Source organism: Hemicordylus capensis, chromosome 7 (genome assembly GCF_027244095.1).
Source record: "Hemicordylus capensis ecotype Gifberg chromosome 7, rHemCap1.1.pri, whole genome shotgun sequence".
Taxonomy (NCBI): Eukaryota; Metazoa; Chordata; class Lepidosauria; order Squamata; family Cordylidae; genus Hemicordylus; species Hemicordylus capensis.
The window spans coordinates 25,982,458-26,008,303 of NC_069663.1; the positions used below are offsets into that span (position 1 = coordinate 25,982,458).

At 50.4% G+C, this 25,846-nt stretch overlaps 1 protein-coding gene across 4 annotated transcripts in view; it reads right to left on the reverse strand.

The window, feature by feature from the left end:
* Positions 1-25,162, reverse strand: part of MEIS3 (Meis homeobox 3) — a 45,550-nt gene extending 20,388 nt beyond the window's left edge. Inside the window, exons 1-6 of one of the 4 annotated variants that reach the window (XM_053268096.1) lie at positions 23,990-25,162; positions 20,885-21,093; positions 12,879-13,026; positions 11,038-11,088; positions 9,053-9,103; positions 5,321-5,470 (exon numbers count right to left, since the gene is read on the reverse strand). In XM_053268096.1, coding sequence (XP_053124071.1) covers positions 5,321-5,470; positions 9,053-9,103; positions 11,038-11,088; positions 12,879-13,026; positions 20,885-21,093; positions 23,990-24,001 — 621 coding nt within the window. In that variant the 5' untranslated portion in view covers positions 24,002-25,162. Of the gene's footprint in view, positions 1-5,320; positions 5,471-9,052; positions 9,104-11,037; positions 11,089-12,878; positions 13,027-20,884; positions 21,094-21,298; positions 21,553-21,589; positions 23,962-23,989 lie in introns of those variants that run through there. The other 3 variants (XM_053268097.1, XM_053268098.1, XM_053268099.1) reach the window with 3 other exon arrangements.
* Between the last annotated feature and the right edge of the window lie 684 nt (positions 25,163-25,846).

The window sequence follows — 25,846 nt, forward strand, 5'->3', positions numbered from 1 at the left end:
CCCAAGCGCATATTCCATTGACGAAAATGTTGTGTTTGTTCTGAAACTGAAAACTGAAAAGTCCATGGCCAAGCACAATTCTCTTTCCTCTTCCCCCCAAAGAGATCACAAGACACAACTGTATAAAAGCGCTCTAGAAACACATGTGAATGTTTAGTGTGTTTCACGCACATTCTCTCGGTAGTCCTTACAACAGCCCTGCAAGGTAGTCTCATCATCACCATGTTTCAGACAGCCAGGGTAGGGTGCTGAGGCTGACAGAAAGTTCATGACAAAGGCAAGATCTGAATGCCATGGGGTACATTTTCCTCCCCAACAGGGGCAGATGATAGGTCAACACTTCCCCACCCTCCACCAGCAATGGGCTCTTAAGCCTTCTGCAGCTGTGCGGCAGGCAGAAGCTCAAGAGGTGATGCTATTTCAAGCACCCGAATTTGTCATTAGCTGCGCCTCACCTCTTGAATTCCTGCCTGCTGTACAACTGTTGGAATCCCCTGGAGGGCAAAGGTGGCAGTCACCCTATCCCTCCCAGTTCTTGCCTCTGCTGCAAATCTTTGTGTCCCTCCCTGTAAATCCTTTAAGGAGGAGGCCTGGATTTAGCAGGGATTTCCACAATGCCTCCACTGGGGCTGTAATTATTTTGACCTCCTCTCTCTCCCACCCCCCTACCCCCCCAGCCCAATTGAGCAGAGTTCAAAGGGGGATGCCAGGGCCTCTCGGCGTTGCCCTCAGGAGGAACCGCACCGCTACTGATGGGGCTCAAATTGCAGCCCCCCGACTTGCCCGGGGACTCAAGCAAAGCCCCCCTCCCCGGCACATGCCCTGCCTGATTAACCTGGCAGAGCTGATCACAGGAGCCCCACAAGCGAGAGGCCGAGGGGTTCAAAGGGTTAAGGAGCAGGGGCTTTCGAGAGAGAACCCAACACTTGTAGCCCACAATAAACGGGAAGGGGAGGGGTCAGGGGGTCGCTGTTTCAAGCGCTAGGGAGCTGAGGCAGCAACACTCGTGCTTAATTAAGAGCAGACGCTGGAGCTCCAACCCAAAGCCCCTTCGTTAGAGACCTCGTCGTGGAAGAGTCAAGGCCAGGCTTGGGTTTTGGCTCACTGTCCCCCAAACGGCGACTTTCCCCTTTTAAAAAGATCATCTTCATTTTAGAATATCAAGTTTCACTCTCCCTGTCCCCCCGGGGGGGGGAATTCAGCACCCCAAGAGATGGCGGGGACCACTGGCTTGGAGGATTTTATTTTATTTTATTTTAAGAAGAAGCCAAATTGATGTAGAAGAGGTCTTTTGGCAGCTACCAGCCACAGGAGTGAAACGAGCTCCATATAAAGGAGCAGTATACCGTGGCTAAGCCTCAAGCAAGGTCGTCACCTTCCTGGCTTGTTTGTTGCGCATCCTTGGAGGGATTTGCTTCACACTTGGGATGTGGAGGTCTTGGGTTCAAATCCTGGTATCTCTCTAGTTAAAAAGGTCAGGCAATAGATGTTGGGAAAGGCCTTCCCGCAGTCAGAGGAGACAAGAGTAGATGAATCAAAGGTCTGACCTAATGTAGGGCAGCTTCATTGACTTGTGTGAAAAAGAGACATTGCTCACTGGTACAGCTTCTGCTTTCTTGGGCATCTCCAGGTCAAGCAAGAAGGACAGGCTCTTACCTTTGGGTCTCCAGATATTGTCAGACTACAACTCCCATCATCTCCCAACTGGAGGCCATTGTGCAGGGGGTGATGGGAGTTGTAGCCCAGCAACATCTGGAGACCAAGGTTAAGAACCTTTTGCTTCACCTGGGATTGCACCTGAGACCTTCTGCAGAGCCCCAGCAACACCTGGAGACCCGAGGTGAAGAGCCCCGGAGTTGAAGGCACGGGAGCAGGTGATGGGGCACTTCCCTGTAGAGCTGCTGCCAGTCAGAGCCGGACACCCTGAGCTAGATGGCCCAAAAGGCCTGACTCGGGCGGGGAGACAACTTCCTCTATGCCGTTATGCACCTTTTCTGCAACTGGGGGCCGCGGCAGGGAGAAGAGGACCCAGCAGCAGCCGTCGGAGACGAGAGACCTCAGATGGGAGGTCACAGGTGTGGCTGGGATTAGCCCCCCCCCTCCCCAAAACGCTCCGTTCCGCGACGCTCCCAGACCGATAGCCCCGAGGCACATCAAAGATGCAGGGAAGTTGCTACAGGCAAATGGACGTGTTGGCTGCAAGCGTGGCGGAGGAGAAAAGAAGCGGCCGGGTCCCCTCGGCGGGGTGGTGGGGGGGAGAGGAGAGGCGCCCCCCCAACCCCGCCCCGGGGCAGCTCCTTCATTACCAGCGAACTGTCAGAGGCGATCATCAACCCCAGCAGCGCGCGGCCCTCTGCTTGCAACTCATGAATCTTGCAGGGAGGCATGATGGCAGTTCGGTTTTTGCAGAGCAGGGAGAGAGCAGCGAGGGTGGGGCGCGCGGGGCGCGGAGGGAGGGGGGGGCTCCATTGGTTTTATGCAATTATGAAATCCCTCCCCCCGCAAAACAAGGCCGGCGTGGGGGGGGGGGGGCGGAGTGTAACGCGCGAGAGATTCAGAGCCAGCCACTTGCGCGTGGCCCCCGCTCCCTTCACACGGGCCAAGCCGGGCTTGGGAGGCACACGGAAGATCTGCTGCTGGAGCAGAGAGCAGTGCGGGGAGGAAGCCGCGCGGCCGTCCGGCTCTCGGACCCGCGTCGAGTCTCCCTGTTGGGCAGCGAGAGAGAGAGAGAGTCCGTCGTCTCTCTCCAAAAGTGAGTCCCGAGGAGGGACTTCAAGGATCTGGGGGAGAAGGCGGCCACAAAGCCTTCACAAAGGTAAAGTGCGCCGTCGAGTCGGTGTCGACTCCTGGCGACCGCAGAGCCCTGTGGTTGTCTTGGGTAGAATACAGGAGGGGTTGACCATGGCCTCCTCCCGCGCAGGATGAGGTGATGCCTTTCAGCACCTTCCTGTATCGTTGTTGCCTGATATAGGTGTTTCCCGTAGTCTGGGAAGCATACCAGCTGGGATTCGAACAGGCAACCTCTGGCTTGCTAGTCAAGCCATTTCCCCTGCTGCACCATTAGATGGCACAAGGCCTGGTACCCACCCCAGTCCGATACCAAGACCCTTCCCCATGCTTTCTAAAGGAATCCCATGTCTGTCTTTCTGAGTCATCAGCCCTGCATCCAATGTCAGGCAACACGGAGGAGAGAACCAGGGCCCTTAAAGAATTGCAGAAGCATAAGAAAAGCTCTACAGGATCAGGCCAAGGTCCCATCCAGGCCAGCTTCCTGCTTCACACGGTGACCCACCCAATGCACCTGGGAAGCCCACGGGGGGGGGGGGGAGGGCAACACAGTCTCTTTCCTTGGTGCTGCCTAGTACCTGATGTTGAGGGGCATGCCACCTCTGGTCCTGACGGAAGCATATCACTGCCAAGGCGAGTACTCACTGAGAGCCCTATCCTCCATGAATTTGTCCAGTCCCCTTTTAGCAGCCAGCATCATCACATCCAGTGGCAGTGAGTTCCATAGTTTAACTACATGCTGTGTAAACAAATACTTCCTTTTGTCTGCCCTGCATCTCCTAGCATTCCACATGGCCCCAAGTTCTAAAATTATGAGATGGAGAGAAAAACTGGTCTCCATCCACTTTGCCCACACCATTCTGGGGCACGTGCCCACGTACCCATCCAGGGCATGTGGCTAGGTGGCCTAATGCTGTGTCTTGATTCCTTGGATTCGCAGTTATAGCAAATCTTCGCCAAGGGGTGGGGGTGGGGGGAGATGCAGCCATGTCACAATTTTAAGACTATCATTTGTGCTGGGGAATATTTAGCAATACGAAACACTCTGAATAAGAAATGAGGAGGAGGATCAACAGCCAGTGAAATAAGCAGAAACCCACAAGAAATGTGACAGAGAAACCATTATCAATAAATAGTAGTAGTAGTAGTAGAATGTTGCCTGGGCTACCTGATGGTGCAGCGGGGAAGTAACTTGCCTTGGGACCAAGAGGTTGCTGGTTTGAGAATCCCTGCTGGCTGAAACACCTGTATCAGGCAGGCAGCAGCAATATTGGAAGATGCTGAAAGGCATCATCTCATCCTGCACAGGAGGCGGCTATGGTCAACCCCTCCTGTATTCTACCCAAGTCAACCACAGGTCTCTGTGGGCGCCAGGAGCTGATACTGACTCAACGGCACCACCACAACAACAACAGAATGAAGACCCACCCCTGTGCTTTGGAACAGGGGGCCATGTACTGCCGTGTTATTTGTTTATTACAGTTCTATACTCATCCAAAGGCTCTGGGCCGTGCAGAGGACTGAAACTAAAATGGGAAGTAACTATTTGGACAATCCTACCAGTGCCAGATCTGCATAACTGAGAATTGCAGATGAGCCCCAAGCATGTAAAAGCACTTTTAATAAACAACCATTAGTAGCCCAAATGAAGACAGACCCCTGGGCCTTTGAACAGGGGAGCATCCAGCGGCATCATGCTAGCTTTCACTGGAAGCATTCGGCAATTGAGCTGGTTTTGTCTGGGAGCTGAGAGGCCCGAGCGAAAACCTAGATTAAATATGAAATTGGGTCCTCCAGCTCCCCACTCAGACTTAAATAGCAGCCATGGGGGATGGGGGCTACCTTGATGGGAACCATGCCCCCCCCCCAGTTCCATGGTCCCAGTTCCAATTCCCCTGTGGAGCTATTGAAGTCTGAGTTTTGCCCCGATATGGCAGAAGTCTATCCCCCTGCTAACTTGGCAAAGAGGCACCTTTTAATGTGGTGATTCTCTTTATTTAGCAGGGGGAGAGGAACTGGCCCTCTCCACCCCCAGCACGGTACCTCCAGTGGCTGTTGCTGGTGTCTCGCTTGTGTTCCTTTTTAGATTGTGAGCCCTTTGGGGACAGGGAGCCATCTTATTTATTTATTTATTTATTTGTTATTTCTCTGTGTGAACCAGCCTGAGCCATTTTTGGAAGGGCAGTATAGAAATCGAATAAACACAAATACATATTGAGAAGGCATTCAGTAACTCTACATACCAGTTGCAGGGGCTTCCCAGAGGCATCTGGTGGGCCACTGTATGGAACAGGACGCTGGACTAGATAGGTCTTCTTGGGCCTGATCCAGCACAGCTGATCTTAATTTCAAACACAAACTAACAGATCCTCACACTCAGCATTTCAATTTGTAAATGGCAGATTTGTCTGGCAGACAACTCTCTGGCAGAGCCCCCTGCCCCCATGGTTAAAAAAACCCACCGGCTTTGGATTGTAGGCAAGCAGTTCTGTGGCAGCCCTGAAGCCTGCTTCTGTACCTCAAGGTGGCCTACCTGATCGGACAGGCTGGCGCAGGATCCGCCAAAGTCTTCGAGGTCAGACTTGGAGCCTCCGTCCCGGTCGTCAATCACCAAGTCGATAGGCATCTTCCCCTTGAGGCAAGTGATGTAGCGATGGCAGAAGTTGTCACAGAGATCATGCACCTTTTAGGCCAGCATAGGGAGAATTTAAAAAAAGTAGGGGGGAAAGGAGTGTGGTTAGGTTGGGAGAGTTCCCTAGCAAGGCTTTCCAGACATCAGTTCTTCCTTCTGTCTGTTCTGTACCAGAGTTCATTATGACAAGGACTCTCAAACGTGGGTCTTCAGATGTGGCCGGACTACAACTCCCATCATCCCCAGCCAAAGGAATGGACGGCAACTGTTGTCTCACATCACCACCTGGGAAGCCACGTTTGAGAGCCCTGCCTGGACCTTGAGGACTGAATGCTCTCTGTCTCTTGCTTTGCCATCCCCAAAGCCTCTCAAAAATGTGGTGGGTGGGATGAGGAAGAGGAGACACCCCCCCCCCACTTTCTTAACCAAGGGAGTCACTTTGCCAGGGCTGGCTGAACATTCAAGGCATACAGAGGTGGTCTTGGGGGTCAGCAGCTAGCCCTTCCGAGGACCCGAAACAGCCACCCAGCAGTGCTGATCCTGACCCTGCATACGTGCCTGGGGGTCATCTTGGCCACTCCGTGCTATTTTCCTCTCCATGAATAAAGGGAGGGAGGGCTGACCTAATCTGGGCTCCCCAGAAGAACCAGCCTGTTCACAAGTCAAAGAGTGGAGCTATTTGCGGGTTTCCTCAGTACCAGGGGCTGAATGGGGCAGCCCCTCCCCTTTGCCACACCATCTTTTCATCTCTGCAGGACCTTCCCTCCGAACCAAGAGAACTGCTCGGAGCCCTCCCCTGAACTCAACTCTCCTTTCCTCCTAACCCCGATAAAGGATTAAACTGGACTCCAAAAGGGCCTGGATTCCCCAGCAGGGGCCCTCTGTGTACATCAAAGGGTTAATGATCACATTAACAAGGAATTGACTAGGTTACAAACACACAGAGGTTTATTGTGTGGGTAAGGAGCTCATTACCTCTGCAAAGAAGGTGCCAGTTCGGTCCTCTTATTTCGCCCCCCCCACCTCGCCTCCCGCAGTGGCAGCTTCTAGGGGTTCCCAAACAGGGGTTCCCAGATGTGGTTGGACTACATCTCCCAGAATCCCTTCAGCCACTGTGGCTGGGGTGTGTGTGTGATGGGAGTTGTAGTCCAATAACATCTTGGACTACAACTCCCATCACCCATTCCTCCGGCCATTGTCCTGAGGATTGTGTAAGTTGTCGTTACAAACAAACAAACATCTGGGGACTGAAGCTAGAGAACTCCTGCAGTGTAGTCCACATCTGGGCTGGAGAAATGGGTCAGGATGTAACCAGTGCTTCCAAGGGGTCGTTTTGTTTAACCTCCACACACTGCCTTGAAGTGGAAGTTACAATGGAAATAGCCAGGATAGGCAGATGGAACCTCCATGGTCAGAGGCAGTCTCTCTACAAGTATCGGGTGCTGGGCACAGATAAGAAGGGAGGGCTGGGACTTGCACCCCTTCCTGTGAACTGTTAGGAGGGATCTGGCTGACCCTCCCTTGGGAAACAGAGACCTGGACCTTTGGTATGATGTGGCAGGGCTATGTTTTCACAGCAGCAAAATCCACATCCCCACCGCCATCCGACCCCTGCTACATGCTCCTGTCCTGGTAACAGGCCCAAAGGATGAAATTCTCACTGGCCTCACGTCAGACTCATAACTAATTTGCATTTAACATCGTAGTAGTCGCATCCACCTCACATATCAGTGGTTCAAGCTTCCCAACAGGCCCAGGGCCATGTCACAGTGGAACCGTCGCCAGAGAACAACTTGTGCTGTGGTCCCTGCCCTCACTCCCCCGGGCCAGACCTGTGTGGCTTTTAAAGGTCAAGTGGTGTCAACTCCTGGTGCCCACAGAGCCCTGTGGTTGTCTTTGGTAGAGTACAGGAGGGGTTCACCATTGCCCCCTCCCGCGCAGTATGAGATGATGCCTTTCAGCATCTTCCTAGATCGCTGCTGCCCGATATGGGTGTTTCCCATTGTCTGGGGAACATACTAGCGGGGATTCGAACCGGCAACCTCTGGCTTGCTAGTCAAGTCATTTCCCCCCCCCGCTGCTAGCCAAATGTGAATGAGGTGGCAACTGGAGAAGGCGAGAGAAGAGAATCTGTCCCATCAGCAGTCAAAGGAGGACTACCGCTCTTCCCGGAGGCTGGCTTTGAAATCCAATCCCCTCCTTTGTTGCCTTTCTTCTGATCAGCTGCACCTTCAGCAAGGTCTCCTTACAACAATTGCTGCTGTCAAGGTGGAGCGGGAACTTGCTAGATCAAAGCAAAAAGGAAGGCTTAAGGAGTCTGCAAAAGAGCAGAGCTGCGTGGCCAAGTGCTCTGTGACAAGTGATCTAGTCAGCTCAGCGCAGAAGCCCTAATCGAAACTTGTCAGACCTGAGCTGCAAGATCAAAACACTTGTGTTGCCTAGACCTCGGCTGCTTTGCTATTTTAGGACGGCTCAATAGCTCAGCTCGAAGGCCTCGCAAACTGTCCTTTACGAAGATGCCGCAGATGCCTAGCACGGGAGGAGATTGTTAGGGGATGAAAACCTGTGCATGGCGGTGGTCAGGAAATTGTCAAATGGAGCTATGGAAAGTGTTATAATTTTTTAAAAAATTGTTATTTGCACTTCTTGAGCCCTTTCTCAAGCTATGTCAGAAGAATGGCATGAATGCCTCAGGAGACACCCTTGGAGTAGTATTGATCTGAATACCCACAAATTCTGGTTCCAAGCCTGGTAAAGAATAAAAACTGGGCTCAGAATCTATTTTTAAAACTCCTTTCTGTCTCACTCCCATATGAGAAGATGCTTCCAAATTGAAGCCAGCTGTTGCTGCAGCTAGTGAGAAAGAAAAATTATTTGCAAACTTATTTTGCTTGAGTATGGTTGCTTAAAAAAAAAGAAACCATGCTTTTGTTGGGTTCCCCACTTACTGAGGGCTCTGGTTCATATCTTTCTCTTTCTAAAGGAACACCTCAGGCATTACTCAGAACTTTGTGAAGACTGCAATTTTATGTTAGAAAAACTGCAGGATGTGATATTAATAGGCAGCAGAATTTGGTTGCTTGAGGATCTCTTTTCCTTCCTTCCTTCCTCTTTCTTTTTAAAGGCAGGTTTCTAGTCCCTATGGCTGTGGCCACAGACTTGAAAGGGTGTGAGTGAGCAGTGCCTGAAGTCGGTGAGCAGAAGATAGAGGGATGGCTGAAGAAATTTTCCACTGATGGTGCCCTTGGCTCACCACAACTAGGAAAACCAAAATTATGCATAATAATCATAATTACAGAACCGATTATGCAAATGAGGCATTTCTGCCTAATGTAGATGAGATACAAAAGCTTGTTCTAGGCATAAAAATTTGGGTTTTCTGGGCACAGGATTTTAATTTAATTTTTGTCTTTTTAACCATGGAGTACATACCATCCTCACAAATATTATTTGGCCTGAAGCTTGCTTTCTGCAGTTGTTCAAGGAAACCACAGCTTTTTCCATCAAGGATGTCTCTAATAAAGCAGGAACCACCTCTTCCCTAGTTTGCAGAAGCTCTAATCCTTTTTATTTGAGGGTTTGTGGGGATGGGGGTGGGGGTGGGGGAGGAAAACCTCAAAACAAAATCTGTACCTTTTCTAACTCCAGAAGATGGAACCTGAGAACTTGGATGGCTTGGATCATCTGTAATTATAAAGAAAAATTAGATGGTCTCTAAAGCACGTTACTTCTTCAAGGCTGCTATACAATTCACACTTCCTAGGGAGTAAAGTCTCATTGACATCAGTATGCTGGCCTTGGGCCGAAATAAACACATACATACATACATACATACATTGACATCAGTGGGATTTACTTCTGAACAAACACACATAGGCCTCCTTCGGACAAAACGTGGAACCCACCCCACCCTCACTCTCCTATCCGCATTTGGATGAAATTGAGAAATGTTGACTGCAGAAAGGAGGGGGCATTGGCTACCAACCAGGGCTTCCTTCTTTAATGAATGGCAGCCAATGGCAACCAGAGGGAGGGAGGAGCTTCCTCCTTCAACTCCAGTTGCATGAGGGGGTAACTGCGGTGTCAGCATTCAGAAGTAACTCTGGCATCACACAACTGGAGTTGAAGGCGGGGAAACTCCACTCTGAACCTTCGGGTTCAGATTGGAGGCCGGGGAGGGAAGCCACAGGTTCATTTTCCCGCTTCACTCCAGTTGCCCACATTTGGACATATGGCTACCAAAACCAGAGGTGAAGGGACCTCCACATTATGTCCGAATTCGGCCATAGAATTGTGTTACTAGGCTGCAGACCCACCTACCTGAGAGCTAAATCCACTGAAATCACTTGTGACTATACATGGCAAGGCTGTGAGCGCCAATCCTCTTACAGAGGAGTAAGCCTAATTGCAATGGTTTCCAAGTAATTGTTGGGGCCATTTGCTCATTAGGTTCCTGTTCCAACCCATGTAAAGTCACTGCAGAAGGAACCTTAGGTTAGCAACATAGATTAGAAGAGTGGCAATATAAACACTCATGTTCCCTGCCATGTTCTTCAGTGTTTCCTGCAGCCACTTGTACAATGTGGATGTCAAACACGCATGGAAGTATATCTTTAAACAACCCTGGCTCCAATAAGTCTCTCCACTCATTGTACATGGGTGCTTGCAAAGGGCGTGCATGTGTCTCCAGCATCCACACATTACAGATCTAGTGCAAGAAACTTTGATTTAACACTGATGCTTCCCACAGCAATCATAATTGGCTTTAGAGACCTTTTTTTAAAAAGGATGAAAAGGGGTCATAGAGCCAGATCTCATTAGCAAAGATAATTCTCCGAATATTCCACAAGGTAGGAGCACCAGAACATTTTGAAAAACCTCTTGCTTCACTGTGCCCAGATGATTCTGCTGCTTCCTTGAATCAGGAGTGAGGTTATTTGAGAGAGAGTAGTAGAAAAACCACTCCAAAATCACTGGCTATAAAACCTGGGGAGGTAGGGGTGTGTGTGACGTGTGTGTGACATGTAGAGAGAGAGACTGAACTACATTTCCCATGGCTCCTGACACTTCTAGATGTCAACATGCAGTAGCATCCAGGATCTGAAGCATGAAGCCCTACAACTACCATGGTATCTGGGAGTGCTCCTTGACATCCCTCCTTGTCCAGCAAAGTTTGGGAAAAGGGTGGGGGGCAGTGGAGAAGACTCTCAGTGGATACCCAGAGGCCAATTGGCTCGATAACATCACTAGGAATAGGAGCATGGCCCAGCCTAGAGGTCTTGCCAATTTGAAAGAGCTCCAATTTAAAATTTACATCTCAACCAGTCATGTGACTTGCCTCTTGGGGGCCCCCCAAGGCAGTGGGCCCCCAGACAACTGTCTCCACTTGCCCTATTTTAGTTATGCCCCTGATAAAATGTTCTATAGAGTGTGTGTTAAAATGAATGAGAAATGAAAAGCAAACACATATTATTAATGGGGGGGTCAGTCCCCCCCCAGAAGAGACCCCCATAATCCTGTGTGGAATAGAGGTCAGATTGACATAGAAAACATGTTTATCACCTTCTTGGCTCTTTTAAACGTTTAACACAAATGAGAGAAATAAGAAGTGTCCTTACCAAATTATCCAGCTCAGGATTGGAAGAAAATAGAGGTTTTTCTGTCCTAACCTAAAAATAGACATTTGTGGGGTGGGTGGGAGAGGGGGTGGCGGGGAGAAAGACAAGAAAACAGAAGGAGTAAGTTGGGAGGGGGGGACAAAATCAGAGGGAAGCAGAAGATGCACACCACTGAAAAATCTGTTTCTGTCATTTCCCAGAAACTGTAAAGAAACGGCAATGTGACTCCCTTCCCCGGAGATCTCCAACTGGCAGGAAGATGTATATTTCACTTTCAAGAGTTTGCAACCTCTCTGTCTCTCCTCCCCCCACCCCCACCCCCACCCTGCGCTTTTTAAATTCCTCCACATTTCTTCTCCCCTTTTCAGAAATACAAGGTCAGTTCCCCTCCATATGTCTCCTTTAAGGAGTGAAAGAGACGAAATCCCCAAATAATTTCAAAGCACTAAATAGACCCAGGCTTCCGGCTGAATGTTCTCCACTTTTAAGGCTACGCTAGGGTTCCCAACTCTGGAGATGAAAAGTTCTGGAAATCTGGGATGGAATCCTTAGAGGCTGAATTCAGAATGGATTGGGGGGGGGGCAAGCATTGGAGGGTGGAGCCCAGTGGTTTTTGGCAGGTCTGAGGGTGGAGCCTAAGGCAAAAGCGAGAGCAGAAAGATATCCAGCTGGGGAGCAGAAGATAGGAAAAGTGGGACAGACAGAGCTTGTACTGGTATTTTCTTACTTTCTGCATTATGAGAGAAAGAAAGAAAGAAAGAAAGAAAGAAAGAAAGAAAGAAAGAAAGAAAGAAAGAAAAAGAAAGAAAGAAAGATTGGAGAGAGAGAGAGAGAGAGAGAGAGAGAAAATCTGAGCAGAGGAACTCTGCACTCGTTCGGAGCACTCTGAAAAAATATTGTCCTCAGGGAATAGAAGCATTTTGCACCCCCTGAATAAGCCCTTTGCTGTCTGCAAAAAGGGAGGGTGCATTTCAGCCCAGACTCAGTTATGAAGTCCTCCCTCTCCCCCAAAGATCTGTATTAATTTGTAAGGAAAGAAACTCTTTCCTAAATATTCAATATTTTCAAAATATCACTTTTTAAAATGATTCCATTCTTGGTCTTACTACTGCTGCCTTGACTTGATAGATCCAGTTGTAAAATGACCGACTGAAAAAGCATCCCATAGTTTGATAATCACAAATGTTTTTCCAAGACTTCCTCCTCACCTAACTCTGTGTTGACCAGATGCAGCACAGTTTGCGTTGCCCTTTATAGACCTGGCAAGGCAAAAGCTGCAAACATGCCACAGGCTCAACTTCAACTGGGCCAGCTGACCAGAAAATGAATAGCCTGGCCTGCTCTTGTGACTTTAACAGCAGCTTGATCCATGGCGGAAATTAGCAGGGAATGCTTTTTGTGGCCTGGAGAAAGTTCCATGTTCAGTCCTTGGTCACATCTCCAAGTAGGGCTGGAGGACTCCTACCTGAAACCTTGGAGAGCTGCTGCCAGTCAGTGTAGACAATACTGAGCTAGATGGACCAAAGGTCTGACTCAGTAGGCAGCTTTATATGTTCCTGTTCACTCACTTGGTTGCCTACGGCGAGCTGAGAACTGCTTCTAGGTGACTAGGATGGAAATCTTTACAAAAGTCAGTTTTTAATTTCATTTCATTTTTAAGGCCACAAAATGACTTATATAGGAGGGGTGGTATGGTGGGCTAGGAAACACAGGATAGTAGTAACTCTGAAGATTTACCCAGCTGAGCGCTTCCCTCACACTGCCAGCTGTTCACCTGCTCCTGTGGCCTCCCGCTTATCCCTCCCTTCTGGGCATATCCCTCCCATCCTCCAGAAACCAACCTGTTTGGCAAAGACGGCAATGTCTTCATTGAAGGAATCCGACGAGCAGACGTCACCTCCTGGATAAGAACCAGAAGTGTCCCTGGGAGAGCAGGTGGCCAATTCGCATTTTTCGAAAACCAGGGCCAGCAGCGGGAACAAAGGGTGCCTGCCATACGAGAGGAGAAGGTCTAGCGGAGGGAGGGGCAACTATACCAGCCAACATTTCAATGCAGAAAGGCAATCAGGGCAAGATGGGAGGAATCCGGACATAGATTCGGTGCCTCTTGCATTTCCCAAGTGGCATGGGAACAACCTGGCTTCTCTGGCTCCCATGTGGTCGGATGAAAGGACTCCATCCCCGTCACAGGGGGACCCATCCAAAGGTAACAGAAGAAGCAGCTACAGGGTATGAAAACATGGACAGAAGACTGACAAAAATGCACCCATCCCTGCCTGCCAATTTTACCTTCTGATCTGGAAACCCTCACTGTGACTTTCCAATGCACAGGGAGACGGTCAAAGATAATCAACAAGAAGTGTGTGTGGGGGGGGAGACACACTTTGTCCATGCTCTGAGGTCAGTCTAGTGTCCACCGTTATGACTTCCCACACCTAGTCTGACCTTGAAAGCAGGTCTTACTACTAGAGGTCCTGATGATATAAATGTAGTCAGGAGATCTCTCTCTCTCGGTAAGGCCAAGAGTTGGTGCAACTTAACAAGAACTCAAAGACATGGTTTCAAGCATCACATGTTTCAGGCCAGCCTCAAACTCCAATTCAAGACTGGAGAATTTGCTTGGAACAGATGGTGGGAACCAATCATCTCCACCAGGAAGGCCTGTGCTGCAAAGGGATATGGGATCTTGGCCCACAGCGGCCACAGCCCACTCACACACGTACAAGTTACTACAATACAGTATCATGGAGGCGTGAACTTGTGCATGTTAGGGGACACTTAAGAAAAGTGTAGCAGAAAAGCAAAGCCACAGTCGTGAAAATCCAGGTAAACTCCAGAATCTCTCTAGCGTTCCGGGAAAAGAGAGAACAAATTCCTGAAAATACAGCCAAGTGTTTTGCGGTGCCTTAAAGCACCACAAAACATAGGAACATAGGAAGCTGCCAGCTACTGAGTCAGACCATTGGTCCATCTCGCTCAGTATTGTCTACCCAGACCAGCAGCTGCTTCTCCGAGGTTGCAGGCAGGAATCTCTCTCAGCCCTATCTTGGAGATGCTGCCAGGCAGGGAACTTGGAACCTAGATGCCATTCCTAGAGCGGCTCCATCAGGGAATATCTTGCAGTGCCCACACATGTGGTCTCCCATTCAAATGCAACCAGGGCAGACCCTGCTTAGCTAAGAGGACAAGTCATGCCTGCTACCACAAGACCAGCTCTCCTCCACTTGTGTCTCCCCTGCTACACTTGGCAAAGAGGCACCTTTTTAATGTGGTGATTCTCTTTATTTAGCAGGGGGAGAGTAACTGGCCCTATCCAGCCCCAGGACAGCATCCCTCCAGTGGCTGTTGCTGGTGTCTGTCTTATGTTTCTTTTCACAGTGCGAGCCCTTTGGGGACAGGGAGCCATCTTATTTATTTATTTCTCTTTGTAAAGTGCTTTGGAAACTTTGGTTGAGAAGCGGTATATAAATATTTGCTGTCGCTGTTTTTGTTGTTGTTAAAGAAGAACAAATTTATCGTACACAAGCTTTCGTGGACTCCCAAAGGCTTCCTCAAATGTAGGGGACTGAAGTCTACTGAAGCTTACACCACCACAGATTTGTTAGCCTGCCGCTGGAAAATTCAGGGAGACGCCCCTCTACAAGTCATTAGGTACCATAAGAAACTATTTCTGCCAGGATCACAGCAATTCCAAAGACAGCATCCAGGAGAAGAGATTTGGGGGGGTGCCTACCTCCGTCCCATCCTATGATTTATGTCGAAGTTTCTTCCAGCCAGCACAGCCTATCACAGTCCTCCCCCCACCCAAGTTTTTTCCTTGATTTGGATGGATAGCTAGAGAGACAGAGTGTTCCCAGCTATACATTATACAAGTTCACGCACCATATGCTACACAAATATTTGTAGCTGAGGCCCAGCACGGTGTAACTGCTAAGTAAGTGTCTCCACGGAACATTTAGATCTCATAGTAACCCCCCCACCCACCCCACAAAAAAAGGATGGCCAAATCCTGCAACAATCCATCTCTCCCCCACCACCACCACCAGATTTCATAGAGAAAAATTGCAAATTAAAACCATTGCCAGCTGCAACTAAGGATTTGGAGGTGGGGTGTCCGGACGAGGGGGGATGTGGGCAGAGTACTTTTATGTCTCGTAGGGTGGAAAATTATTCGCTCTAAGATGGCTGGAAAGCTTCAAACTGTACGATGCAAGTCAAAGCTGAAAGAAAGGGAAATCCATCATGTTACTCTTAGGCTGTTCCCCCCCATGTGACGCTTTTGAACCAGCGTTTTGCATTTTTCCAGTCTAAAAACGTACACCGGCAGAAATGCACATTTGATTTAATAGCTACTTTCCCTGCTGATTCCTATCCTGTGTTAGAATTAGAGAGTGGTGTGATCCACACCAAAAGACATTCCCTTGGCCTCCTTCGTGAAGAAGGCCTCAGAATGTGATGTTCAAGGACTCTGGCTGACAAAAAACCATTACTAAGAAATTGGCAAGAAGGGAACGAGCTATAAGAGTAGAGGAAAGGGGTCAACTGTGCTCGCCTTCTACAGTTCACGTACTCTGTTCTCGGTGTTCAACTTCTCTGCACCTCCAACGGTTTTATATATATATGTATATTCAACGTGTGTGTGTGTGTGTGTGTGTATCTATCTATCTATCTCTTTACATTTGGAACAAAATAGTTTTATAATTGTTCAGTACAGCAAATATTTAACCACTTCAGTTTTTTTACACAACCCAACCAAGCAGAAATCCAACGTTTCCAATCAATTAAGTAATAAACAAGCTGAGAAAATAGAGGGGAAAGGTCTCAAATATTCAAATGGCACTGGGGAGCTATGTCAATTCAGGTGGGCAATTCCTCGCCGCCGCCACTGCCATCTTTCTCTTCCTAATGACACCGCTAACAATTGATCCAAGTGTGGAAGTGTGGACTGACACAACCCAGTCAAATGGTCCGTCAGGATTCCTGAAGGAGCAGAGATCTTAACTGTGAAATAGTGACTGAAAAGAAAAAAATGTCTCAAGCTTGTAGTCCGAAACACATTACTAATACGACGGCAACGGTGAATATTTATATACTGCTCTTCAACCAGAGTTCTCAAAGCAGTTTACATAGAAAAATACGTGACTAATATGGTCGCTTGTCCCCAAAGGGCTCACAATCTAAACATTGGACACAATCCACTAAGTGTTAGTCATGGTCCCACTGAAATCAGTGGGACTTATTCTAAGAAAGCATGCATCAGATGAGGATGTAAGCCCTACTTAAAGACAGTGCCATACAGAGATGTGAAGGCCACTTCTCCTCCAGAAAACTTCAGCCCCACCTTTTTTCCAGTCTGCCCCCCCCCACCCAGACTTCACATCTCTACTACCACATAGTGGTCTCGTTCACACAGTCATTTAAATCTAGGTTTAATGTGGGCTACCAGCATTATCATGATTGTGTGAGCCCATGCCAAGATTATCAGTGTTGGTTTGCATCCGGAGATGAATCCGAGATTCCTGCCTTGGTGCAGATCTTCACGATAATGCTAATGTTGGTTACTGACTTCAAACCAAGATCTGAACAATTGTGTGAACCAGGCCACAGTGTGGCTCTTCATCATCAGTCACAGTTAAGCCCCATCCCCATCCCTGTCGCTTTCAACGGGGAGAATCATAACCATGTTCACATGGAAACAAGACCCACTGACTTCCATAAATCTTACTCGGAGCAAGTATGCTTAAGATCTTGCTGTTTAACTACAACTAACTTTTGCTGGATGGTACCTATTACATGAAAGGAAGTTACGCTGATTCTCAGCAGGCTTCGTCCAAGTGGTACTTGGAATTCCTAAACCTGTGGTCTGTGGGCAAATGATGTAGCTACCTTGCTGAAGCTAAGCAGGTCTGGGTCTGCCCAGTGCCTAGATGGGAGACCATCTGGGAATCCTCACATTTGCCACTTAGAGTTCTGTCACAGAAGTAAAGTGGGGATTAAATTTAATTAAGAACAAGGGATATGGAGTGCAGGCTCTGTCAGTTGCTGGCTCTGTCGCGAATGCAAGTGGCTCAGAAACAAACAGCAAGCCACTTCACATGATTGTTAGTTGGGCGAGGCAAGCATTCTTCCCAGTTTCAGGAACTCGATGGTGTGCTAGCAAAAAACCTAGGTAGGAAGAAGGGGAGTGGTTGTCTGTGGGATGGGGCGCCAGCCTGCCCAACACTTTTAATGGGGTAGGAGGGAAAGCTGTCCTACCCAGCTCCCATCTCACAGATGGTCACTTTCCCGCCCTCAGTTTTTGCTAGCATGGAGTAGAAAAGCATTAATGGTCATACAAACTCCTTAGCATCTCTCCACGCTTTTCTTCCCGCCCTCTCCTCGTGGCCCTTCCTCTTTAGATACCTGCCTTCCTCTCTCCCTGCTTCAAGGGACAGGAGCCTGGGACAAGATGTGCTATCATTCTATCCTCACAAAAGCTTCCAGGGGAGAGATCCCGGAGCAGGAGCCGTGCTGCATTGTAGCCTGGCCAGAGCGGATCTTAAGGTCGGGGCCAATCCAACGGCACCAGCAGCACCAAGCCGTTGCTCGGGCCACCTCTGTGGTAAGAGCTGCCAGTGAAATGCTGCATTCCCTGAAGAGGAGAATGCTCAAGCACATAGGAAGCTGCCATATACTGAGTCAGAGCATTGGTCTATCTAGCTCAGTACTGTCTTCACAGACTGGCAGCGGTTTCTCCAAGGGTGCAGGCAGGAATCTCTCTCAGCCCTATCTTGGAGAAGCCAGGGAGGGAACTTGAAAGTTGAAACCTTCTGCTCTTCCCAGAGTGGCTCCATCCCCTGAGGGGAATACCTTGCAGTGCTCACACATCAAGTCTCCCATTCATATGCAACCAGGGCAGACCCTGCTTAGCTATAGGGACAAGTCATGCTTGCTGCCACAAGACCAGCTGTCTCCTCTCACAAGCATCAGGAGCGCAAAAGATTGGGGTATATTGCTCAGATCTGTGATGCAGCCACTAGGACAGTGAAATGCCTTGGGCTGCTGACAATGCACACACATCACATGAAAGCAACAGCCTATCCCTTGTGTGCACCACTAGCATGTGTTAGTCAGAGGTAGACTGCCTTGGCACCTGGAGGTTCTATTTAACTATCATGTTCAATAGCATCTGGGAGGCATCCAGCTGAGCGATGTTGGAAACAGGACACTCAGCTAGATAGACTCTTGGTTCGAGTCAGCAAGATTCAGTTGGCCCTGCTTTGAAGACTAGGCTGCCGCATCCAAAACCATCCACCGAGCCTAACAGGCCTCATCCACTCCCAGCCTCCCTTCCTTAACTGTGATTAAAAGCTCTGCAGCAGGGTTCTCAACCATGGGTCTCCAGATGTTGTTGGGCTATACCCCTTTTGGTCATTGGGGCTGTGGATGATGGGAGTTGTAGTCCAACAACATCTCAGGACCCAAGGTTGAGAACCCCTGTGCTACAGGACACACACATGGAATTACTTGGGAGAAGCCAGGACTCAGGGCTGTTGCAGGAAGCAGCAAGGCACAGTTTGTTAAATGCTCTCTGTGCCAAGCCAGCTACGAAAAGCATCCATCCAGTGCAAACTGCTGCCTTCTGAACAGAGGGTGGGCAACCCACTGCACTGCCTTCTTCACTCCCCACTTTCTGCCACCCTCATAAACTCCATACCGATAAGCCAGAAAGGTCAGAGCGAGTGGGGCTCATCTTCTTCCCCAGCATCCTATTTCCAACCCTGGGCAGCCGGGCATGAAGACAAGAGTCCTCCCTAGTATCTGGCATTCTAAGGTAGACTGCCTCTGAACACAGAGGCTCCATTTCAGCCATTCACCGCCAAGTAACCATTCATAGCCCTTATCTTCCTCCTCGAATGTGTCAGAGGTGCTAATCTTTCCATTCCAAGATGCCCACCATTAATCCTTGTCCAAGCACAGCTGGGAGGGTGATGATCACAGCTGAACCCATTTTGCAGCTGGGGGAACTGAGGAGGAGAGAGCCCGGCTGACTCCTATGCCTCCCGCTCTCCCCCTTCCTGGTCGAGGCCTCTAATCTTTTGGAGATGGTACTTGAAATATTGTTGGTCAGTCTGGACTATTATTAATCCAGCTTCCCCGAGTTCCTTACCTTTAGCTAGGCTTCAAACTTGAAATTCCTTCCTCTTTGCATTCTTGCTCGCTCAATTTCTTTTTTAAAAAATATTTATTTGGTTGCTGTTCTGGGGCTTTAGTAAAATCCTGAGATCTTCATATCTCCCTTCCTCCTTATGTTTATCTTCTCTCTCTCTCTCTCTCTCTCTCTCTCTCTCTCTCACTCTCTCTCTCACACACACACACACACACACACAGGCCCCTCTCTGCCAGAAGACAAAATGTCATGAAGAGGTAGCCAAACTATGAGAAGTCGTAGCAGACAGACGGGTGGGGGGGGGGGCACCTGCTCGAAGGTATGCAAGTGCGAGGGCGCGGCTGAGAGACAGACCAACAGACCTATTAGCAATGCGAAGGCCAGGTCCGTCTGGGATTAGTAAATAACAACAACCCTGGAGAAATCTGACTGCTAGCAACAGGAGATAAAATCCAGACTACGTCCCGAGGAAAGGAACGGGCGTTAAGGTAGCCGTGCCTCATTTATTTCAGGGGTGCGTGATATTCACAAGACTCGTTTAGTCCGGATCCTGCCCATACATCCGCCATTCGTTTCCACAGAGAAACCACTGATTTGAGAGCGATCCACAAGCTACCGGATCAACAGATCCTCCGCTGCCCGGAAAGAGGTGTTGAAAAACAGAACCCGCGAGGACACCGTGAAAACGATCCAGTAAACCCAAAGCGATCCTTGTGCAGCCTATAGCTCGTTGAGAAATCCAGTCTCCTCCAGCGGGATTAAGGCGAGGAGATCCACCGGAATCCCGATCAAAAAAATAATAATAAATCCACTGGAAACCAGGCTAGAATAATCGAACGCGCCGGCTAGAATTTAGAGGCACAGCAGGTCTGTTAATTAGGACTCCAAGTCTGCGCGCACTTACCTGGGAGTAAGGCCCACTGGATGGGATTTACTTCCGAGCAAGCCCAGGATCAGGCTGCAAAGTTGCAGCTTCTCCTAAACACAGAGCAGAGCAATCCTCACCGGCGGAGGGAAGAGAGAGGACCGCAAGAGGGTTGTACCAAATCGATCACTAAACTAACACCACATTAACCCCATTTCATGGGGGCAGCGGGGGGATGTCTGTGGGCAGATCCAGGGAAGTCTGGCGCGGGGGGGGGCAACAAAACAAACAGAAACAACCACAGACACAGATCCTCTGGCAGGTTTTTGGGTTTGGCTTGGTTTTCAGAGAGCCCCTAGCACTGAGGCGTGGACAATTTCCTGCACCAGACCCGAAAACTAGATTTGCCTCTGGAGCCTATGTAGGACTACTCGGAAGGAAGTCCCGCTGACTTCAAGGAGCCTTGCTTCCCAGTCAGCAGCCCGATCCTAGCCACGTTTACTCGGAAGTAAGCCTCAGGACTGGGAAAGGCTATCTTGGGTTGCGGCCGTTTGGAAGTTAGAGCGCGTGTATTGATGATGAGCCCAGAGAGAGACTGACTTCCGAGGAAGCCCGCCTAGGATCGGGGCGCACGTTGGTAACCCCTGGGTGGCGGCGGGTGCGTTTTCTTTTTGCCTGCGGCTGGAGGCGGCAGGCAACGAGGTGAGCGAAGAGATGGGGAGACCTTTGCGCGCCGGAGGAGGGGAGGTGGGTGAGGGGCGCTGCCAACGGGGGCCCCGAGTCTTGCCTTCCACGCGGGGGCCCGTCCCTTCCTGGGGCCGCCGCCGACTTACCCATAGATCTCGTCCTTCTCTCTCTTCAAGGTGTCGTTGGCCAAGCCTGGCGGCATCCCCGGCCGGTGGTTGACTCCCGCCGCAGCTCCATAGGGGGACCCCTGGCTCAGCGCGTGGTGCTGCTGCAGTCCCCTGGCCGTGTGCGGATGGTCTCCAAAGCCCGACAGAGAGACCCCGTCCATTCCGGCGTAATGTACCAAATCATCATACTGGCCGCGAGGCGAGCGAGCGAGCAGGAGGGCCCGGTGGGGAGAGAGAGAGAGAGAGGCAGAGTTTAGACGCGGCCCGCTCCGAGGAGGAGCACGGAGCCCCCCGCGCCCTCTGCCCCCACGCGCCGCCGGGAGAGGAGCCGCCGCCGCAGCAGCAGCATCCTCCAGCCCCTGAGAAGGACCCCCGAGCGAAGCGGCCACGTACTCGAGCCAGAGGCGCGGCAGGTCTGTTCCCCCCAGGCGGCGGGGGAGGAAATGTCCAGTCGCTCCAGCCACTCGGGGGAAGGCTTTCTCCGGGAGTGAAGAGTGGGGCGCGGATTTGGGGCTGGGCTGGGGGGCCAGAAGGCTAGAGACACAACCCTCCCTTCCCCACTGGCGTCAGGAAGGATCTCCCCGCATCTGCAGCCGCTCGTGTGAACATGTGCTACTATCCCGCGAGTCGCCCCCTCCCTTCCCCTCCCCTCCCCCCCAGATAGCCCCAACGCCTTCCATGCACCCCACTCCTTCCTCCGGCGTGGCTCCCACTCTTCCGCGGAGGAGGCCGACCTCTTCCCCACAAGCCCCTCAGCCAGCTTCCCCATCTCCAGGCACCGCCGTGCCCAGCTCTGGGAGTTCCTCCTGCGCTCCAGTCATTTCGCCAAGCAGGCCTGGTGAGGCTCAGCCGCCTCCTCCCGCCCCACCGCCAGGCAGCAAGCGCCCGCTCCTCCCAGCGGCGCCACAGACACGGGCCTCCTCGGTCCGTGGAAGAGTCGGCTGCAGTTGGGACCGGGGCTGCTTGGAGCCCGCGGAGCCAAACTTCTCCCCCGCCGCGGGTTTCTGGGTGTGCGCGCAAAACGACCCAGGTTGGCCGCTTTGGGGGTGATGTTGGTGCTGGGCAGCGGGACCCGATCAGCTCCTTGCAAAGAGGGGGAGAAGCTCCCTCCTGCCAGGGAAGGCGCGGAACTTTTCAGAGAGATTCAACCCTCCTTAGACGCGGCCTGGATTCGCCGGCGAGGAAGGTTCTCACCCGGGGAAATCCGCCTGACCTTCCCAGCCAGTTCAGTTTTCATGCTTCTGCAACCGGTTGGGTCTAAGTCGGAATTAAAGCGCCCCCCGCCCCCGAAGCCTCTTTCAGGCTGTCCTCACGATACTTTCCTCGCCAGTTGGGTCACCTAAAGGATCATGGACCCCGGTTGCGCCTCTCTTCCATTTTTAAAGGGAAACCATTCACTGCCTTAGAATTTATTAAACTCGCCCTCCCTCCTCAGACGAGGCACTTTACACTTCAGGATGCCTTTTTTAAACGGAACAAAAACACACCCCCTCCGCCCCAGCCCAGAAAACGAGTGTGAAATTTTTCCATCTTGCCAGCTATTCTTATTTAAATAATGGCTCGTCTCAGCGGCTATTTGTTTTGCACTGTTTCTCTCCGAGGCTTGGCAAAGTCTCGCTTTATTAAACTCAACAAAACTTCGCTTTCAGCGGTTCAAAAACACACCAGTTTTGTTTTGTTGTTGTTTTAATATATGTATTAAAAACCTATAATATATGTTTTAAAAACTCTACAGAGAGGGACTTCTTGGATGCTTTATTTATATATTTTTAAAAGTTATTTTAAAAATCCATAAGACGATAATCCGAATAATGATTTTGTGAGTTGATTGATCACACACCCATTTTCAGTTTATCAGTGTCTCCTTGGTGTGTGTTTAGAAGGGTTTGGAGTTTGTTTTCTCCTTTCACTCTTCTCTCCGCTTCAGCCTAGAGTAGCAATTGATTTCCAAAGTTCGAAAACTTCAAGCAAAACCTACAAGATCCTCCTGAAAAATATTAGTTTGAAACGGCCTTTCTTTCCATCCAACTGCAGAGCAACTGGTTGGATATTTTGGAATCTTGCAGAAGGAAAGTTAAATGTTCTCTCTGCCTTCCTTGGAATGCCCCAAACGCCTGAAATTCAAAATTAGGAATTGGAACCTTCCCTCCCCCCACAACAAAAGAAAGGAGGGGGGGAATTAGAATCCCATGAAAAGTTTCCTGAATTTCTTACAACCCGGCCACATTGAAGACACATTAACCCCAGCCTTTCAAGCCAGGGAGATCTTTTCAGCCGCTCCATGGAGGGCGGTCAGAGGCGAAAAGAAAGTGGGGAAACTTCAGAAAAGAACCACAAAATGCCACAAAGCAGCCCCATTGAGCTTTCAAATGAGCAACACAAAATCAAAGCAAAAAGGCTGGAGAAAGTCAAGAAATGGTTGGCTCTAGATGTGTGTGTTTTAAAGCCATACCCAATGCATTTATTTTGCTGAAGTTTGCTATGGAGACACTCACAAACATTCTGGACAATATTCGGTCGTTTTAGCTAAATCTGTTAACCCCTCTAGTTCATCAGAAAAGTAGGGAGAGGGGTGGGGTGGGAGACCCCTTTTCTATCAAGTGGGAGTGACAGCTATTTTTCACTCCCTCGAAAGAAAAATACTTTTAGAAACACTTTTAAACAAAGTTTCAGCCCCTTTTCTCTCCTCCACCCCACAAAATCCCACTTGACACTTGCCAGCCAAATGCTGGAAACAGATAAATATTTAGGAGTGAAAAAGTTGAGATGGGAGGGAAGAAAGGAACTTAGAAAGCAGATTCAAAATACCACCAACACAAGAGATTATTGTTGAATCTTCTGGAGGGACCAACTCAAAAGCCACACAATTGCACTATTTCTTATTTTATTTTTTCTTTTCTTAAAAAGACAATAGGGAAACCCTGATGCTTATCTAGTAACTTCCTAAAGAAACAAGACGCACATGATATTTCCCTTTTCTTCCTTTTTAAAGAAAGAGTCCCAGCCTAGAAAGTAAATCAGGGCATCTTTTCAGAGTGGCAACAGCAAGTGGGAGGAGAGAAGGTTCAAAACAAGATCACCTACCCTTTGTGCCATCAGACGCTTGGAAGATTTTCCTCCAGGGTTCCCTTGTTGGTTCTCTCCCCCTTGGGGGAGACGGCTCTTGAGGGGGCCAGATAATCTTCACTTCTTTCCCAAGAGGAGACAGTTCATGTTGGCACCCTTCTAACCCCCTCTCTCCAAACAAGATCCACGAAGAAAAGATTTAAAAGGAAAAAAACTGTTCCAAACAACAGTTAAAAAATATATATATATATATATTAAAGCGGGAGAAGTGATTTGTTTGCGGATTGCTCAGGAGTGAAAATATTTTTTTTGAAATGTTTTTCTAAAAACGCAACCCCTTCCAAACCTCTCTGCACGCTCACACATACATAGGAAGCCAAGTAAGCAAGCTCTTTAGATGCTGGCGTGAGATATTTGCGTGGATGCGTTTGTGTGTGTGTCTTGGGGGTGGGGGGTGGTGGAGATGGGGAGGAACAGAGTTGCTTATTTTCTTGCTTGTCGGCCTCTCCTTTCTCCCAAGTAGACCCTTTCTTCTGCCTTTTGGCTGTCGTAGCTGTCCATCAAGTGTCGAGAGATGTCAGACTTCAAGTGACGGATGGTCCTTGTAGAAAAAAAATAATATATCAACAAGCCTCTGGTAGTTTGGATGGGAGGGGTGTGTGTGGGGAGAAACAGAAGGGGTGTGTGGCGATCAGACACCACCACCCCACCAAACACACACGCACGCCTTCCTCGCCCCCTTTCCTTTTTCTTCTGCTCCTCTCCTTTAAAAGATGGACATCAGCCCCTCGCCTTTCCCTCCCCCCTCCCTTTTCAATGCTTGTGGTTTCAGCCCTCCCCAAGCTACATGCAAGGGATGGGAAGGGGGGGAGCCGAGAGAGAAGGGGGCAGGGAGGTGTGGGGGGGCTCACAGGTTTCCAAAAGCCCCCCCACCCAGCATCTCCACCCCAGAGAATTCAGCTGCCACCTCCCCACCCCCCAGCCCCCTCTACTCAGCAAACAGAGGAGGAGGTGGTGGTAGGGATGGCGGGGCGGGGGGGGGGGAGGCGACGACAGGATGGGCTTGTCAGTTTCTCTCCGGATCCCCTCCTCTTAAAGCTGCAGCGGAGCTGGGAGGGATGCGATGGACGCGGCGCCCCCGCTCCCTGCCCGCTGCTGGGGAGTTTGCAGAAAGGGGAGGGGGGAATTGTCTGATTTATTGTTATTTGGGGCGCGCGCGGGGGGGGGGGCGGCGGGTTAATTAAAGCGACGGCCTGGGTCTCCCCCGGCTTGCATGCCCTGTTCCTGGAGGAGGAGGCGGCGGCGGCTGGCTTCCCTCTCCGTCTTTGGGTGGGGGGGAGGAGGAGGAGGAGCGGGCCGAGAAAGATGCTCTCGCTGCTCGCACTGGCAGCCCTGAGCGGTGATGAACACATCCGGAAGTAGAAGGGCTGCTGCTGCTGCTGCTGCTGCTGCTTTAACTCGTTCTCTGCCTGCCTCTGGGCTCCCTCCGCTGGGGCGGCTGCTGCTGCTGCTCCGCCGCTCGCTGAAGCACGGCTGGCCGCGGGGAGGGGGCGCGCCGCCCCCGCCGCCTGCCCCGGCTGCATCCCCTCCCGCGCGCCCCCGTCCTCCCTCTCCTGCCGGACTTTGCTGCTCGGGCTTGTCGGGGCACCGGCAGGGGCCAGCCCCCGTTGCTTTTCGCCCCGGTGCCCTTAAACAGCCAGGCCCCGCTCACGGGCTGGGGAGCAGCAACCGGAGAGGGAGAAATGGCCCGCCCCCGCCCCATCGTGAAAGACAAGTGCTTGCTGGAGGAGAGCTGGGCTATAATAGTTCCATGGAACCTCCACGTTCAGAGGCAGCCTACCTTTGGACAAGGTTGCACAACTTTGGCCGGCCAGA